Below are 14,382 nucleotides of genomic sequence, written 5' to 3'. Positions count from 1 at the left end.
CGTCTCTCGGGGGGGGGGGCAGAGACAGGGCAGCTCTGCAGCCTTGATTAGGCTCTGGGAAGGGACAGGAGGGAGGTTGTTACGACTGAGATTGCAGTCCCTCTTGAAGCGGTCACTCAGCTTTTTGTATGCAGAGGACAGGACTGCTTATAACTGCATGAGAACGGGGTGGGACTGCCCGTACGCGGTGGTTTGTGAAACCCTTGGGGCACTGAACATGGCTGCGGTAATGCAGACCGAGCCCTGCAGGCAGAAGGGTGGGGAATGACCGAGACAGCCAGCTGCATGTCCCAGTGCTGTGTGTGACAGGTTCTTCTCTTCTCAGGTGAGCCCTCTGCTGAGGGAAGGAACACTGTGCTCCCAGGCCAGGGAACATGTCCCGTCGGAAACAGACCACTCCTAACAAAGTTCACTGTGAGTATTGTGTTAACGGCATTGTGGGATCCTTGCCCTAGCTGGTTTGTGGTGGAGTGAGGTGGGGAGGAGGGGAGTGATGAAAGGTACAGTCTGTGGGGGAATGGTGGTTACTGACATTTCATCTTAGGGACTGTAAGAAGAGAAACTGAGCTCTGTGCATCAGGGGAGCTGTCAGTGTCCTGGCAGGGCAGGACAGGGATAGGCTTGAACAAACAGCTAATGCTATAAAGGTGGGTGCGTGTGTGCAGGGCCTGTAGCTGTGCTTTGCATTCACACTGTCACAAGTGCAGTAATGTACTAAGAAATGTGACTTTGGGGCTTTGGCCCATCTTGGGTAGCAAAGGAAGTTTTAGGCGAGGTGGTTTGAGTGTGTGGCTGAAGCCAGGAAGTGCTGGGTTCTGATCTTTGCTCTACCACAGACTCAACTGGCTGGCCTTGGACATGTCACTTAAGCTCACTGTACCTCGGTTTCCTACCAGATAATGTAAATAAAGCCATTTGCTCTTTCCTTGCAGGGAATGGGCAGTGGCTAATAATCTACTGGACAGATAAATGCTATCTGTCAGATCATGCTTGAGCTGAGCTGATGGGCCACATCTGTTTCTCCAGCACTCTGAATACCCTGGCGTTTGCTTGATAGTGAAAGGGCTGAAGGTGCTGCACATCAGCACTTCTTGTGGGCAGGCTACAGGCAGGTGTCAGTGGAGCTGGGAGGGACGTACGGATGTTTGGCTGCAAAGGGGAAACTGCACATACACGTCTTTTGTGTGACTGACTGCAGCAGAGGGGAGCTGGGGGGCTGAAGCTATGCCCTTGCTCGTACCCAGGTTTGTGGCTGGAGACACGTTTGGAATTTGGGCTGGAATGAGGAAAACACTTTTCCACTCCTGTAGGTGTGTGAAAGCAAGGCTGATAAGAGGGCCCTGGGTATTGCTAAGATGTAGTAGCTGTCAGGAGTATGGGACAGAGAGCTGAATGCTGCAGCCCTAACACTGCCTCGCTTTGCTGATGCTGCTGGCTCGCATGTCTCTGTGTTTCTCTGTGCTGCCTTTTTGTACGGGTACGACAGCAGGAGTCTCTGCATGCTGTTCTTTGTACTAGGGGAAAATACACCGTGATCGAGCCTAACACTGCACAGTCAGTGATTGTGCTGGGGAGAGCTACCTCTGTCCAGGACTTGAACGTTGGCTGCTAGAGCTAGGCATGGGAGAACTGACAGAGCTTTCCTTGGTGGCCAGCGTAGGAGTCCTGAGACTACTTTTGTCATCTGCACTGACTTGTGCTCTCCGATTCCTGCTTCTGAGTGCTGGGTTCAACAGTGGGCAGAGTATAGCTTTGATATGCCTGATAGTACATTGATGACTTTGGAGTTGTCTTCCTTAGAGACATTTGGTATGTCCTGTGTATGCCAGTGTATCACCATCCTGTGATGGCAGTAACACATCTTGTGTCCATTCACTTTAGCTCCAGAGTGCTGAGGCATTGCTGCTGCCATTTAGAGGCAGCACTTAATGCTCTCTCCTCTCTCATGTGTGGAAATCGAGGGGTACGACAGCTCTGGTGGTGCAGGTAGAGTTTCCATGGTGTTTAGGTGGGCTCTTTTCCACACTCCACTGTGTAAGGGTTATCTTCTTCAGAAGCTTGTACTGTTCTATACAAAAGTATACATATTATGGAGTTCAGTTCTGCACTATTTTCACAGTGAACATTGATTCTTATCTGCAGTACAAGTGTTTGTATCTCCAGTTTTGGTCTCAGGGGAAGCTATCAGACAAACATGCTACCAGTGGGCATGAGGTTGAGGTTATGGCATCTGGTGTGCCACAGAGAGGAGTTCTGGGACCTGTTCACCTCCTTTACGTGCAGTACATTGCTACAGAGCAACTGTCCAACAGGAGCCATCAGGAGCAGCAAGTAGGACCACAAGAAAAGGAAGGGACCGAAAGATACAAGGAACATGTCAATGGTGATGTCTCCACCTTGGGATGGAAAATCTTGTCTGTCTTATGATGAACACCACCAAACCATTGGGACTTCTCTGCCTTCCTAGCCTGCTGTGTATCTGGAGGGCCCAGAAATGCCATGCAGTGCACTGACGAGGATAATCGGAGAGAGCATCAGCTCCAAGAACTGGGTGAGCCAGCAGAATGAGGAGTCAGGCTGAGACATAGCAGACATGTTACTGAGACTTCTTCACAGGGACTGAAGTGGTTGGGAGGAGAGGAATGAAAGGGCCAGCAGGTATGCAGCTTTTTACTCAGTTGTCTGCAGCTGGGGTCTGATTTGGCAGGCTGCGGGGCTGGGGAAGTGCTTTCTGGATTTGCATAAATGCCACTTGAATACCTAACTGGACACGTTTGTGGGAGGATGGTGCCTTCTTCCTTGCATGGCCACTCCATGTTTTCTTCTTTCTTGGACTCACATGGGCAAGCGACAGCTGCTGATCTCCTCTCCCTGGCTTGCTTGGTGCCACCTCTTTCCTGGGTTACTTTCCAGGCTTGGCATGGCCCTCATTTAACCTTGCTCTCACAACAACATGGTTTGCTGTCCTCACTGAGCACACAGTCACTTTGTTTGGCATGCAGAGCGACCGTCTGGGAAGCTGCGTGGTTACAAGTCAACTTCCATTTAAAACTGTTTTGACATATAAGGAAATTCAAAATAATACAGAAACAATGATAAAAATTACTACTATCGGAGAAGTCTGATTGTGTATGATAGCCAGTCCTACAGCTTTAATTGTAGTCATTTCCCCTTTGGCAGGGCTGCAAATAATTGGTTCTTAATAATTTAATTTTGATTTGCCACATGGGGCGTGGAAAACACTTATACCTGACAAAGTGGTAACAAAACTAATACTGGAGGATAGTTATTGCATTGCCCATCCCACACTGAACTGAAAAATATAACACAGTTCCATTGTTCCTGCGGAGATATCTTAATTGGTTCAATTTGGTCTTCACTTTCTCCCAGAGTCTAAAGTGTAATAACATAAAATCTCTCTCAGCAATTCACCTGATCTTGCATTCAAGCCCACCAGTTGCCACACTGTCTCTCCATCAGTTATGGGCTACTCACTGTTCTTGTGCTTGCCAAAAATTTGCTGCAGATGTTGCCACATGCTTTTATTTTCTCTCCTTGCTGTCCCATGAGCTGCTTTTCTTGCTATTGCTTGTACCCTTTGCAAGTGATGCTTGTTTTAGAACCTTGAGAACAGCTTTTGTTAGTCAAATTAATTCCCACTTGTAGCTCTATCTGTCATGGGCCCAATATCCTATTAATCCTCTATTTCCTCTCTTCTCCTCTGACACACACATATTCTCTGCTCTTCAGTGTTCCTTGAATTCTGCTGTCTATAATATTCCCAGTTTGAAGAGAAAGTATCTTGCAAGAAATAGTACCCAGCATTCAAAACCAAGCAGAAACGTTACTTGCATCAAAATCCTTGGTTCTTAAAGGGCTCTGTGGGCTGCTGTTGTTAACTCTTAAAATTGTGTTGTTTTTCATTTCAGTAACCACTACAGCAGTGTGGACAACCCAGAATAGCGATGGGGCAGGTGGACTAGATCCACAGTGGTGCAAAGACTTGCAAATTTCAGGTCCAGGAAAGGAACACAGAGAAGACCTACATGAACAGGGACTTTAAATTGATGTGCAAGGAGGGAATAAAGTGGCTCATCTCTGAGAGACCTTTCTGTTTAGGAAGGAAGACAGGGGATCGATGCAGTTTCTTTTGATTTTGTTTTGTGGATTTTGGGATGGGGGTTGTTTGTTTGTGTGTTTATTTTCCAGAACACCTGAGAGTTATCCTGCATTCATACAGTTCAAGAAGGGAAGGGCTCAGAAAAAAAATCATTTCTGGCTACCAAGTTGATACACCACCAGATCCTAGCAGTCATAACTGCCCCTGTTACACAGTGCCACAGGGCTGGCCCCTACCTCCACCACTGCTCACCTGCATCCCACCCATTGGCAGGATTATGGAGAGGAGAACTGGAATGCAAAGCAGAGGCATTTGTATGATCTCTCACTGTCCTGCGTCTAGCTGTTTGTAAAGCAAATACAGTGACTTGTTTTGGTGTTGTGGTCAGCCTGCAGCCCTTTTTGTATTTAATAAAGAAACTTCTGGAGAAGAGTCTCTGAATTGACTGTTGAGCATAACATCCTTTACTGACAGCAGTGATCCTAAAGCTGTTGCCTGTCTTACTCTCTTTCCAAATGAATGGAAGTGTAATCAAAGCGGGGTGGAGGTGGGGTGTAAGTGTCTGTATGTGAGCGTGTGTGTGCAGAAACTATAATAAATGTGTAACGCTGTACCTATCCAACATTAAAGCTCTAAAGCTTCATCAAAGTAGGACTTAATCCATCAGTAGATGAACAGGACACTCTTCCCTAAGTTCTTTTGGAGGCAATACTAGTATAATACATAAGAAATTCTGTATGAGCTAAAGATAGCGTTTTCACTCGTTTGTCTCTCCCACTCCTATGATGCTTTTTTAGATCCAGGCTAGTGGAGAATGCACAAGATGTCACCGGCTCACAGCACCGGTTTGGGTAACGGCTCGCGTTTCTGCCTGGAAGCTGGTAGTTCTCTGCACTGCGCTGGACCAGTGCTGACTTGGTTACGGGTGTGTTGTACAGAAGGGCCCCCGGCAGACATGGTTGCGCGCTTAGGTGTTGTGATTGATGCTGGTGTTGCTGCCAGGAGGAGCTCATCCACCTCCAGTCACCTCATGTAAAGATCACTGCTTTTAAAATCCTGCAGGCTGTCTGCATAGTCTGTATGTCTGATCAGGAACCTACCTGCCCTTAGACTCCAGGCTGCTGCTCAGTGGAAACATGAAGCCTCTGGAGAGGCAGAGGGGGCAGCAAACAAACAGATAACTGCTTCCAGCAGCAGCTGCAGTGGCATTTGGGAATCCTGTCACGGGTGGCACATCTTCTGCCATAGTTTTACATCTGTCCTGTGCTCCGCAGGTTTTGCCACCATACTTTGTCTTGCAATACCTTTTTGTCTCCGGGCTTTTATCCTGGTGGTTTGTGGATATTGCTTCTTGGAGGGGCACTAACTCTGTCATGTCTGCTGCTCGTACAGTCTATCAGTCCCACCAACGGGAGGTTGTGGTCCAGACATAAAAGCAGCACTCAGGTTTTGAAAAACTATTCAATGCTGGATTGGCTTCTGATGGGGTACACGTGTCAGCAGTCACGATGGTACCTGCTGCTTTCAGTGACAAACAGACTTAGGGTGCTGCCCAGCACCTCTCTTCAGCCCGCATGGATTGTGTTCTCAAGTCTTCTTTACAGAAACCTCTTTCACGTTTCTGAAACAGGATGCTAAATGCCTTCAAATGCTTTTGGAAACCTCCACAGGGATGTTGGGAACTAAAACTCTTCTCCCACAGCCTCTGTGAAACTTCTGAAGGTCTTTGAAATCTTCCATAAATTACTGCTTTTTAAAGCACTGCTGGAAGTTGCGAGGTAAGCACCAGAAAGGCAGTGTGAGTATGAGTATGGGGCAAAGCTGGCGGAAAAACTTCAGCATGTGGGAACATACCTGTCCTTGTAACAGGACTGGTGATCTCCCAATGGGTCAAGTATTCAGTTCCCTGGTTATACTGATGCCAGTTATGGCCCTATGCTAAAATGTACAATTTTCTTCTGAAAGCTATGTTTTGACTTTTGTTTTATGTGAAAAATGCACTGTAACTTCCTTAGCATTTTTGCATTTGAGTGGTTCTTGAGAACTTACAGATCAGTTGATAAATTTAATCCAAAAGCTAGCCCACTGGGAACTCCAGCACCTTGTCCCACGCACTCCCAGCTCATCCACTGAGAGAGGTAAATCATGACTACACCTGGAACAAAGTCATTTGTTTGATTTAATATGAAAAATAATGGTTGCCTTTTATTGTTACTCTTTGGAACCAAAAGTTCTCCCTAGCAGGGACTGCCATAAAAAGTTTTCTTTCAGAGAAGCACAAATAATTGCCTTCTTTCAATGTGTTTGCCATCTCCTACTGAGTTGAGGTACTAGTGAGCAGTGTCTTTCAACAAAACAGGCTGTAAGCTATCCTAAACAAGGATATCAGCTTTCCGGGTTCATTCCCTTACTTTTCTGTTTGAGCACCACTCTTGGGCAAGGCGAGGTAGTGAAGCAAGTCATCCATGGTGTAAGCAGAACACCAGCTCTGAGCACAAACACCTCTGGAGGGGCGGCTCAGTCCTTCTGGGGCAGAAGGTGGTGACAGAGCATGCCAAGGACAAGCCCTGGCTTTAGTACCACTGTGGAGGAAGTGCAGGCACTGAGGAAGATGCCATTTTTGTGCAAGTTGCCTGTCACAGCAAGGAGTAGGGCTTAATTCTTTAGAAGACCCACAGAGCAGTGTGCCTGCTCTGGGATACTGTCACAGTGCCTGAGCAGCTTCCCCCTGGCTCAGGGGTGGATAGCCTGTAGCAGAGAAAGCCACCCAGCTACATACAGTGGATATATGGGATCTCACAGGGTTTTTCGTGGCTGGAGTGGCATATAAAGGGTCTGCAGAGAGCAGCCTGATGCTGGATGTTTCCACTAGCAAGATTGTTTTACACACAGGGGCTGGACTCACATCAGCAGGTACAAGAGGCTGGTGTTGCATAGTAGGCAAGCGGAGAGGTTACTTAAATGATTTCTGAGAGGTGCCTTCAGAGGTTCTGCACAGTGCAGGTGAGCAGCCCCACCCTGGGGTGTCTGGGGCAAGCCTTGGTGGTGAAAGCGATGGAACGGCACCAGTCTGACTCTTTGTCCTTGTGACTGCCAGGGGAGCAAGTCTTTGCAGGGCTGGAGGAGCAAGCCCGCCAAGCCATGATGAAAAACAACTTTCCTGAAGCTCTTGGGGACCAAAGGCCACCTGTTCATCCGCTGCAAGACCCCGACTCCAGCAGCAGTGAGTTCTGCCCCTTCCAGTAATGGTGAGGTAGTGACTCTGACATGGGGCGAGGCCAGGTGCTGCACAGCTTGGGGGGCCCTCTGAGGACACCTCACCCACCCCCCTGTGCTGGACTGGGCCAGCAAACAGCAAGATCAGGGCTGTTCCCTGAGGGAAGGGCAGCCCGGAGCCAAGGGCCACCCCAACAGAGCGGGCAGTGCCCTCACCCCTGGGACGCAGCCCCAGTTTACCAGAGCAGGCTGGCAGCAGCAGCAGGTCCAGCTGACAGTCCAGTGATTGCCAGGCAAGGCAGGGCAGCAGGCCAGGTTCAGGGGCTCTGCAGAGCCCCAGCCTGCGTTTAAACAGAGCCCCTGGTCAGAGGGGGTGGGTAGAGGCCCCAGGAGGTGCTGGTGGGGACAGTTAAGGCCTGTGAGTGCCCGTAGGGTCCTGGCTCGGAATAACTGTTCTGCATGTTCCAGGTGGCAGTGATGATGAGGAAACCACCCAGGATGAAGTTTCGTCCCATACGTCTGAGGAGGATGGCTCAATGGTAAAAGTGAAGAAAGAATTAGAGAATGCAGAGCAACCTGTGGCTGGAACCCCACTGATGAGAGAAAATGAGGCAAGTGTGTACTGGCTCTGCACTCACCTGAGCCTCCCAGGGAGAGAGAAGGGTACTGTCTGAACACCTCTCCCCATCATAGTTTCTTGTCTTTCGCTCCCTCCTGCCTCCTCCAAACAATGTCTCCTGTCAGGAGGGAAGGGAATGAGTCACTCCTGGGCTGCCAGGAACAGGAGACAGCCAGCACCAGCTGCCATTCTCCTGGTTAACCAAGATGACTGTGTGCCCCTTCCTTAGGTTCTGGTGCCTTTCTCTGACTGACTTCCCTGTCCCTTCTGCTACAGAGCTGGCCTTGCCCACCAGAGCCCTGCACTAGCAAGAGCCGGGTGTGAGTGGAGGCTGTGGGGCCTCTGCCTGCTCTCCCTGAGACAGCAGGAGTTCTGTTCAGAGGCTCATCAGGGAAGCTTCTGACTGCAGGGACACAAAGCAGCACCAGCAGGACTGGGCACATGGGCTCGATCTGGCCAAGGCCTGCCTGCAGCGTGGGTCGACCCTCGGGGAGGGGGGCTGGCTGCGGGGATCTGTCTGCCCTACCACAAAGTGGCTTCTCCTCCCTATAGGTGCATGAGAGCCTGAACGCTGACCCCATGCTGGGACTGTCCCAGTGCCCCCTCTGCCAGCTGGAGTGTGGAGGCAGGGAGCAGCTCATTGCTCACGTGTACCAGGTAGGGGATGGCTCCGAACGGCGGGCTGTCTCTGGGCCTAAGCCCAAATCCAGGAACAGCTCAGAGCACAGGGCGGCTTTGCTCTGGCCTTTGCAGTCATAGAACTGAGCTCCTAGCTAGGATGTGACTGAAGTTTACAGCAGTAAACTGTGTCCAGAGGGTGTCCTGGGGAAAGAATCAGCAAGGCACCAGTCTGCAGCTCTGGAAAACACACTCTCTCCCAAGGCAGCCTCTGCAAGCAGTTGCAGGCTGACCAGAGCGTTCCTTCAGATTAAACGTGGAAGCAATTTTTACATCATTCAGTGAGATAAGAAACCTTCCTCCTAATCATTCAGTTCTTAATTTTGTACCTTTATCACAGTTCCTACCCCTGAAAACAGCTGTTCTTACTCTGAAATGCTTCCAGTATTGCAGGAGATCTGTGCTGGAATCTCACAGGTTTTGTTGTCAGTGCTGTCTTCACGGCACATCAAAGTCTGTGAAAGAAGGAATGAAGCAGAACTGAATAGGCCGCATACCTGCACCAGCTGACTCTCTTCATGTAAGCGCTTCCTCACCAGCATCCTGCCTACTCTTAGTCCAGTCATGCTTTGTCCAGCAACAGCAGCTCCTCAGATGCATTTCTGAAAACAAGGGACAGGTCTTATGATCCAAGTGTTTTGGCCTTAATTGTTTTTCTTGCACTGGAGTGGGGCTGTAGAAAGGTTTCCTCCTTGCTGTTTGACCCGTGACACCCCAAATGTCTTGAGCTTGGTCTAGCAGCTCTCAGACAGAGGTTTAGTGGTAAAGTGTTCCCTCTCCAAGAGGCTGAACTGAATGGTTTGCCGTTGCGTGTGCCTCGGACTGGGCAGGGAACACGGCCATTTGCAGCTGACAGCCACGGGGTTGTTTTGCAGCACACTGCGGCTGTGGTGAGTGCCAAGAGCTACATGTGTCCTGTCTGCGGCAGAGCCCTCAGCTCACCAGGATCCCTGGGGCGACATCTCCTGATCCACTCAGAGGACCAGCTGTCAAACTGCGCAGTGTGTGGAGCACGCTTCACCAGCCACGCCACATTCCACAGGTCAGGGTCGCCCTGGCGAGTGGGCTGGGGTACCCACACCAAAGGCGAGGTGGGCTGCCTTAAGTGACCGGTCATAGCTCTGGGCTCACTAAGGCCCATAGGAGAGTTTTGAACACCCCAGTGAGTGAGATTCCCTCGATCCCTGCCTGCCTGCAGCTCTGCGTCACCTGCTAAGACCTTGTGGGATGTGCTCCTGGAAGGGTGTTCCTTAGCTTTGTGGAGAACTGTGCAGAAAGGACTGGGGTCCCCAGTCACTGGAGAACAATTTGGGCTTCCCTTGCCCAGCACTCCATCAGAAAAGGTCTGTGCTGCCCACATGGGTTCATCATTTCCACAGCAGGACCACAGGCAGAAACCAAAATGTTTCTTGTTTGTGTCCTGCCGGGTGGAAGATTATCCACCAACCAGTGGAACGGGGCTGAAAGGAGATATCCAGACATGGTGGGGAGGAGCAGCTTGCTGGCTATTTCCTGCTCTTGCCCTCTTCCAACCCTAGATACTGCTCTGGGCCAACCCTCTTCGTACCCCCGGGCACGACGCTGCTTCATTTTAGATACTCAGACACATGTGCGGGCAGGAATGGTTTAGCAGAGGCCTCTGCCAGGGGCTGCAGCAGGGGCACTGTTCATGCAGCCCCCGGGCGGGCTGAGATGGGGACTCTTCTGTCAGCACCACCTCTCTGACTCTCTGCTCTTTCTGCTTTCCAGTGAGAAGCTGCCCGAGGTGCTCAGTGCAGATCGCCTGCCGGCACCGCAGAGCGAGGGCCCCTCCGGTGTCGAGGGGAAAGACATTGCCTTTCACACCCCTGTGTATCCTGCAGGCATCCTCCTAGTGTGCAACAACTGTGCTGCTTATCGTAAGCTGCTGGAGGCGCAGACGCCCGGCATGCGGAAGTGGGCGCTTCGTCGGCAGAACGAGCCCTTGGAGGTGCGGCTGCAGCGGCTGGAGCGGGAGCGCACGGCCAAGAAGAGCCGGCGGGACAACGAGACGCCCGAGGAGCGGGAAGTGCGGCGCATGCGGGACCGAGAGGCGAAGCGCCTGCAGCGCATGCAGGAGACAGATGAGCAGCGGGCACGGCGGCTGCAGAGAGACCGGGAAGCCATGCGACTGAAACGTGCCAACGAGACCCCGGAGAAGCGACAGGCCCGGCTTATCCGGGAGCGTGAGGCCAAGAGGCTCAAGCGGCGCCTGGAGAAAATGGACATGATGCTCCGGGCGCAGTTTGGGCAGGACCCCTCTGCCATGGCCGCTTTGGCAGCGGAAATGAACTTCTTCCAGCTGCCAGTGAGCAATGTGGAGCTGGAGAGCCAGCTGCTGGGCAAAATGACCTTTGAGGAGCAGAGCAACAGCGCGCTGCATTAGCTGCAGCCAAGGACTGTGCCACCTCTGCGGCACCTGCCACAGGCGCCTGGCAGGCTTCTACACTCGGGAGGCTGCTGGAGGTCCCTGGTGACTCTCCCTGGCAGATGGTTCTGGTCTTCTGAACAAACGAGCTGGGAGGTGTCTGCCAAAGTAGCCCTGGTGGGAGCAGATTCTGAGGATACAGTCTGCTCTGGGGGCCAAGTCGCAGCCTGTGAACAGAGGGAAAATAAATTAATGGTCACATTTATTTAGTCTGCTTCTTTCCCTTTCATGCTTCATCCTGTTCTTGGACCCTTGCCCCGTAGATGGGTTTGGGCTGCTGTAGTTCTGCTGTACGTGAAAGCCTACCTCACCAAAAAGGGATCTTGTTTCCTGCAGCATGAATTACGGAGCTGAGGACTCCAGTAGTCCACAACTCCAGGAGTAAATCCCTTGCAGTTTGTGCCTATGAAATGGAAGCAAAGGAGGATGTCATCCCCCTGGAAATGGCTGGGCACACCCTTTTTCTTAACACTGTCATTATGTGCTTATTTGCAGTAGCATCCATGGAAAAATTAAGAGGAAACAGAGTTCCTGTTCTAAGATATCCCATATAAACACTAACAGAAAAGCTGGCTGAGGTAAGTAAACAGCAAACAAGTTTGCTGGTTTACTCACAAGTTAATTTTCACTTAAACAGCATTTCAGGTTTGAAAGTGAAAGAGTTGATTGAATGGTAAACAATAAGGGTAGGTCAGTTCTCCCGTACCATATGGATTTGTTTTACCCTTCATTCAGCACTGGTGAGGCCACACCTGGGGTGCTGTGTCCAGGGCTGGGCTCCCCCAGAACAGGAGAGACACAGACATACTGGAGAGAGCCCAGCCAAGGCCTCGAAGGTGTCTGAGGGACTGGAGCATCTCTCGTGTGAGGAAGGGCTGGGAATGCTGGGACTGTTCAGCCTGGAGAAGGCCCGGGGGGATCTTATCAGTGTGTGTAAATACCTGAAGGGAGGGTGCAGAGAAAATGGAGCCAGGCTGTTTTCAGGGTTGCCCCGTGGCAGGACCAGAGGCGACGGGCACAAACACAGGGGGTTCCCTCTGAACATCAGGGAACGCCGCCTTAGTGTGCGGGTGCCAGAGCACTGGCAGAGGTTGCCCAAAGAGGCTGTGGGGTCTCCCCCCCTCGGAGTTATTCAGCAGATGTGGCCCTGGGCAGTTGGCCCTGCTTGAGTGGGGGGCATGGACCAGGTGGCCCCCGGAGGTCCCTTCCCACCTCAGCTGTTCTGTGACTGTGACGTTGTAGTAAGCTGAGCTTGTTCCACCATTTCAGTACAGCCAAATGCAACACTGATCATCTAGGACCACGGATCACACAAGTTATTAATTCTCACAGTAAATTCCTCTGTGACCAACAGGGACCTTCAGTAGTCATGGCAGGTAAAACTGTGGGGTGAGGGGGGACTGTTAGTGAAGAAAACCACACAGGTAGAAAAGGAAGTTGCTTTTGCTTCCACCAAAGAGTGGAAAAGGGGTGAGCTGGGGAGGAGCCATGGAAAGCTGCAATAACTGAGTCTGGAAAAACCTGCCCGAGGGCAGGGAATCGAAGCCTTCTTTAGTTTATTCGAGAGGCAGCCAAGGCAAAATGTGCTCATAGTCTGCACCTCTATGAAAAGGTTCCCATTGCTAATAGAAATCATTATGAAACTATGCAATTATGGAAATTAAATCTAGTGATGTTTAAAAGGCAGAATGCTAGCAGAGACAGGGTCATGACAGAGCAAAGGAGGGTACAGCTCCATGATTTGGTTTCTTTAAGCATCTGAAAATGCATGCTGTGGCTTTGTGGTTTCCAAAGGTCAGCCCCCCAAACACGGACATGCCACACATCTGGACCTCTGTGGCCACACCTCATTGAGGGGCTAAACGTGTGGGGAGCTGCTGTCCTCCCCCTCCCAGAGCTGCTTCTCTGCATCGAGCCAGAGGTGGGCACCACAAGACCCCAACTTGAGGTCAGAAAAGTTAAAACAAGAAGCAAAACCTTTCAGCCAGATTACTTATAAATCTGATTTTTCCCTTTTTCAGTTTGAAAAACTTTTGACTGAAGTCCCTTAAAGCCTCACTAATGCTCACAATAGCTGCCTGAAGTGCATAACGTTGCTTTTTCTCATGATCATGAACTAACCTTATAACCAGTCTTGTGGACACTTACTACAAAAAGCATTTAATCTTCTCAGCACTACATTTCCCTCCACGTGCCACTGCAGTATCTTGTTCCCTCACCTTACAGAGGCTCTTGTAACGTTTCATCCATCACAGACTGGACAGGAGCCGTCTGTGCCTCTCACTCCGGCAGAAGGCACCAGATCTGGAAGGGATCTATTCCGTTCTGTGCTCCCTTGCTCTCTGAGCTGATCTCTCACTTTTATTCTTACTTCTGTCCATTTTCATCCTCAAAGTGACCGAGTTTGCTTCTCGCAATATTTGCTATTGCTCTATCTTGTGTGTTTTGCTTGGCCAGCAGAGATGTGGCTCCACTCTGCAATCTGCAGCTGAAACTTTCCCTGCAGCGTCCCTGGCAGCTGATTGTTATTCCAGGAGGTTCAAGAAAGACAACAGAAAAGCAAAAGTATTTGAACACAGAATTATGGCTGATAATCCCATCTGTCAGACAGCCTTTACCTTGTCCTTGTCACAAGTCTCCTGATCACTCTGTGTAAGACCAGAGAAGCCACTTCCTAATGATCGCTGATGCTACAAGCAAGCAAAAAGTCTCAAACACCAAAGGAAAAGCTATTGGTTTATATATAGATATATATATATAGATATATACTGTGTTTACAGAGTCAACAAGTTAAATGCAATATTCATAAGAGCATTAACAATAAAAATACAATCTGTGTGTAGCCAAGTACAGACTTAAAATGGTAAAACAGGAAAAAGGATCTCACCAAAAGTACAAATATACAGTACAAATTGATTTATTTAAAACAGTTACAAAAAAAGCACAACAAAATAGAGATTATCCTTAGAATTATTAATGCTTTGTTAAAGATCAGGTAGGAGGAAAGGGGCAGGAAGAGGGTTGGGGGGGAGCACCTGACTAGTTCTAAGGCTTTAGATACAATGCGGTCGGTTACATGTTAATACAGCCATTACATAACTGGGGTTATAGTTGAGGGATCAGCACTTATCTACAAAGACCTCCTTGCCTCAGGGCAGCCCAGACGCTTCCCCAGTGCCACGCTCTGCTCCTCTCCCCTGGCCCTAAGGTGCCATCAAAGCGGGAAACAAGAACGTGCGTGGGTGCATCTGCGGGGCGGCAGCGGCCCAGCAGGACCAGGGGCGAGTCCTGCCCCCCCCCCCC

At 50.3% G+C, this 14,382-nt stretch overlaps 2 protein-coding genes across 8 annotated transcripts in view; one reads left to right on the top strand and one right to left on the bottom strand.

The window, feature by feature from the left end:
* ZNF821 (zinc finger protein 821) overlaps window positions 1-11,285 on the top strand; it is a 34,848-nt gene extending 23,563 nt beyond the window's left edge. Inside the window, exons 1-7 of one of the 7 annotated variants that reach the window (XM_026857100.1) lie at window positions 323-414; window positions 2,313-2,658; window positions 7,218-7,343; window positions 7,805-7,947; window positions 8,508-8,612; window positions 9,509-9,675; window positions 10,383-11,285. In XM_026857100.1, coding sequence (XP_026712901.1) covers window positions 2,643-2,658; window positions 7,218-7,343; window positions 7,805-7,947; window positions 8,508-8,612; window positions 9,509-9,675; window positions 10,383-11,037 — 1,212 coding nt within the window. In that variant the 5' untranslated portion in view covers window positions 323-414; window positions 2,313-2,642 and the 3' untranslated portion in view covers window positions 11,038-11,285. Of the gene's footprint in view, window positions 1-322; window positions 415-2,119; window positions 2,659-6,552; window positions 7,124-7,217; window positions 7,344-7,804; window positions 7,948-8,507; window positions 8,613-9,508; window positions 9,676-10,382 lie in introns of those variants that run through there. The other 6 variants (XM_026857098.1, XM_026857099.1, XM_026857096.1 and 3 more) reach the window with 6 other exon arrangements.
* Window positions 11,286-13,802: 2,517 nt separating this feature from the next.
* Window positions 13,803-14,382, bottom strand: part of ATXN1L (ataxin 1 like) — a gene marked incomplete at its 5' end in the record, with an annotated part of 6,702 nt that continues 6,122 nt past the window's right edge. Inside the window, one exon of the mRNA XM_026857011.1 lies at window positions 13,803-14,382. Coding sequence (XP_026712812.1) covers window positions 14,206-14,382 — 177 coding nt within the window.

The sequence above is a fragment of the Athene cunicularia genome (assembly GCF_003259725.1).
Source record: "Athene cunicularia isolate RWA chromosome 11 unlocalized genomic scaffold, athCun1 chr11_part2, whole genome shotgun sequence".
Lineage (NCBI taxonomy): Eukaryota > Metazoa > Chordata > Aves > Strigiformes > Strigidae > Athene > Athene cunicularia.
Note: the sequence above shows the minus strand (reverse complement) of the source record. Positions and strands in the feature narration are given on the sequence as shown.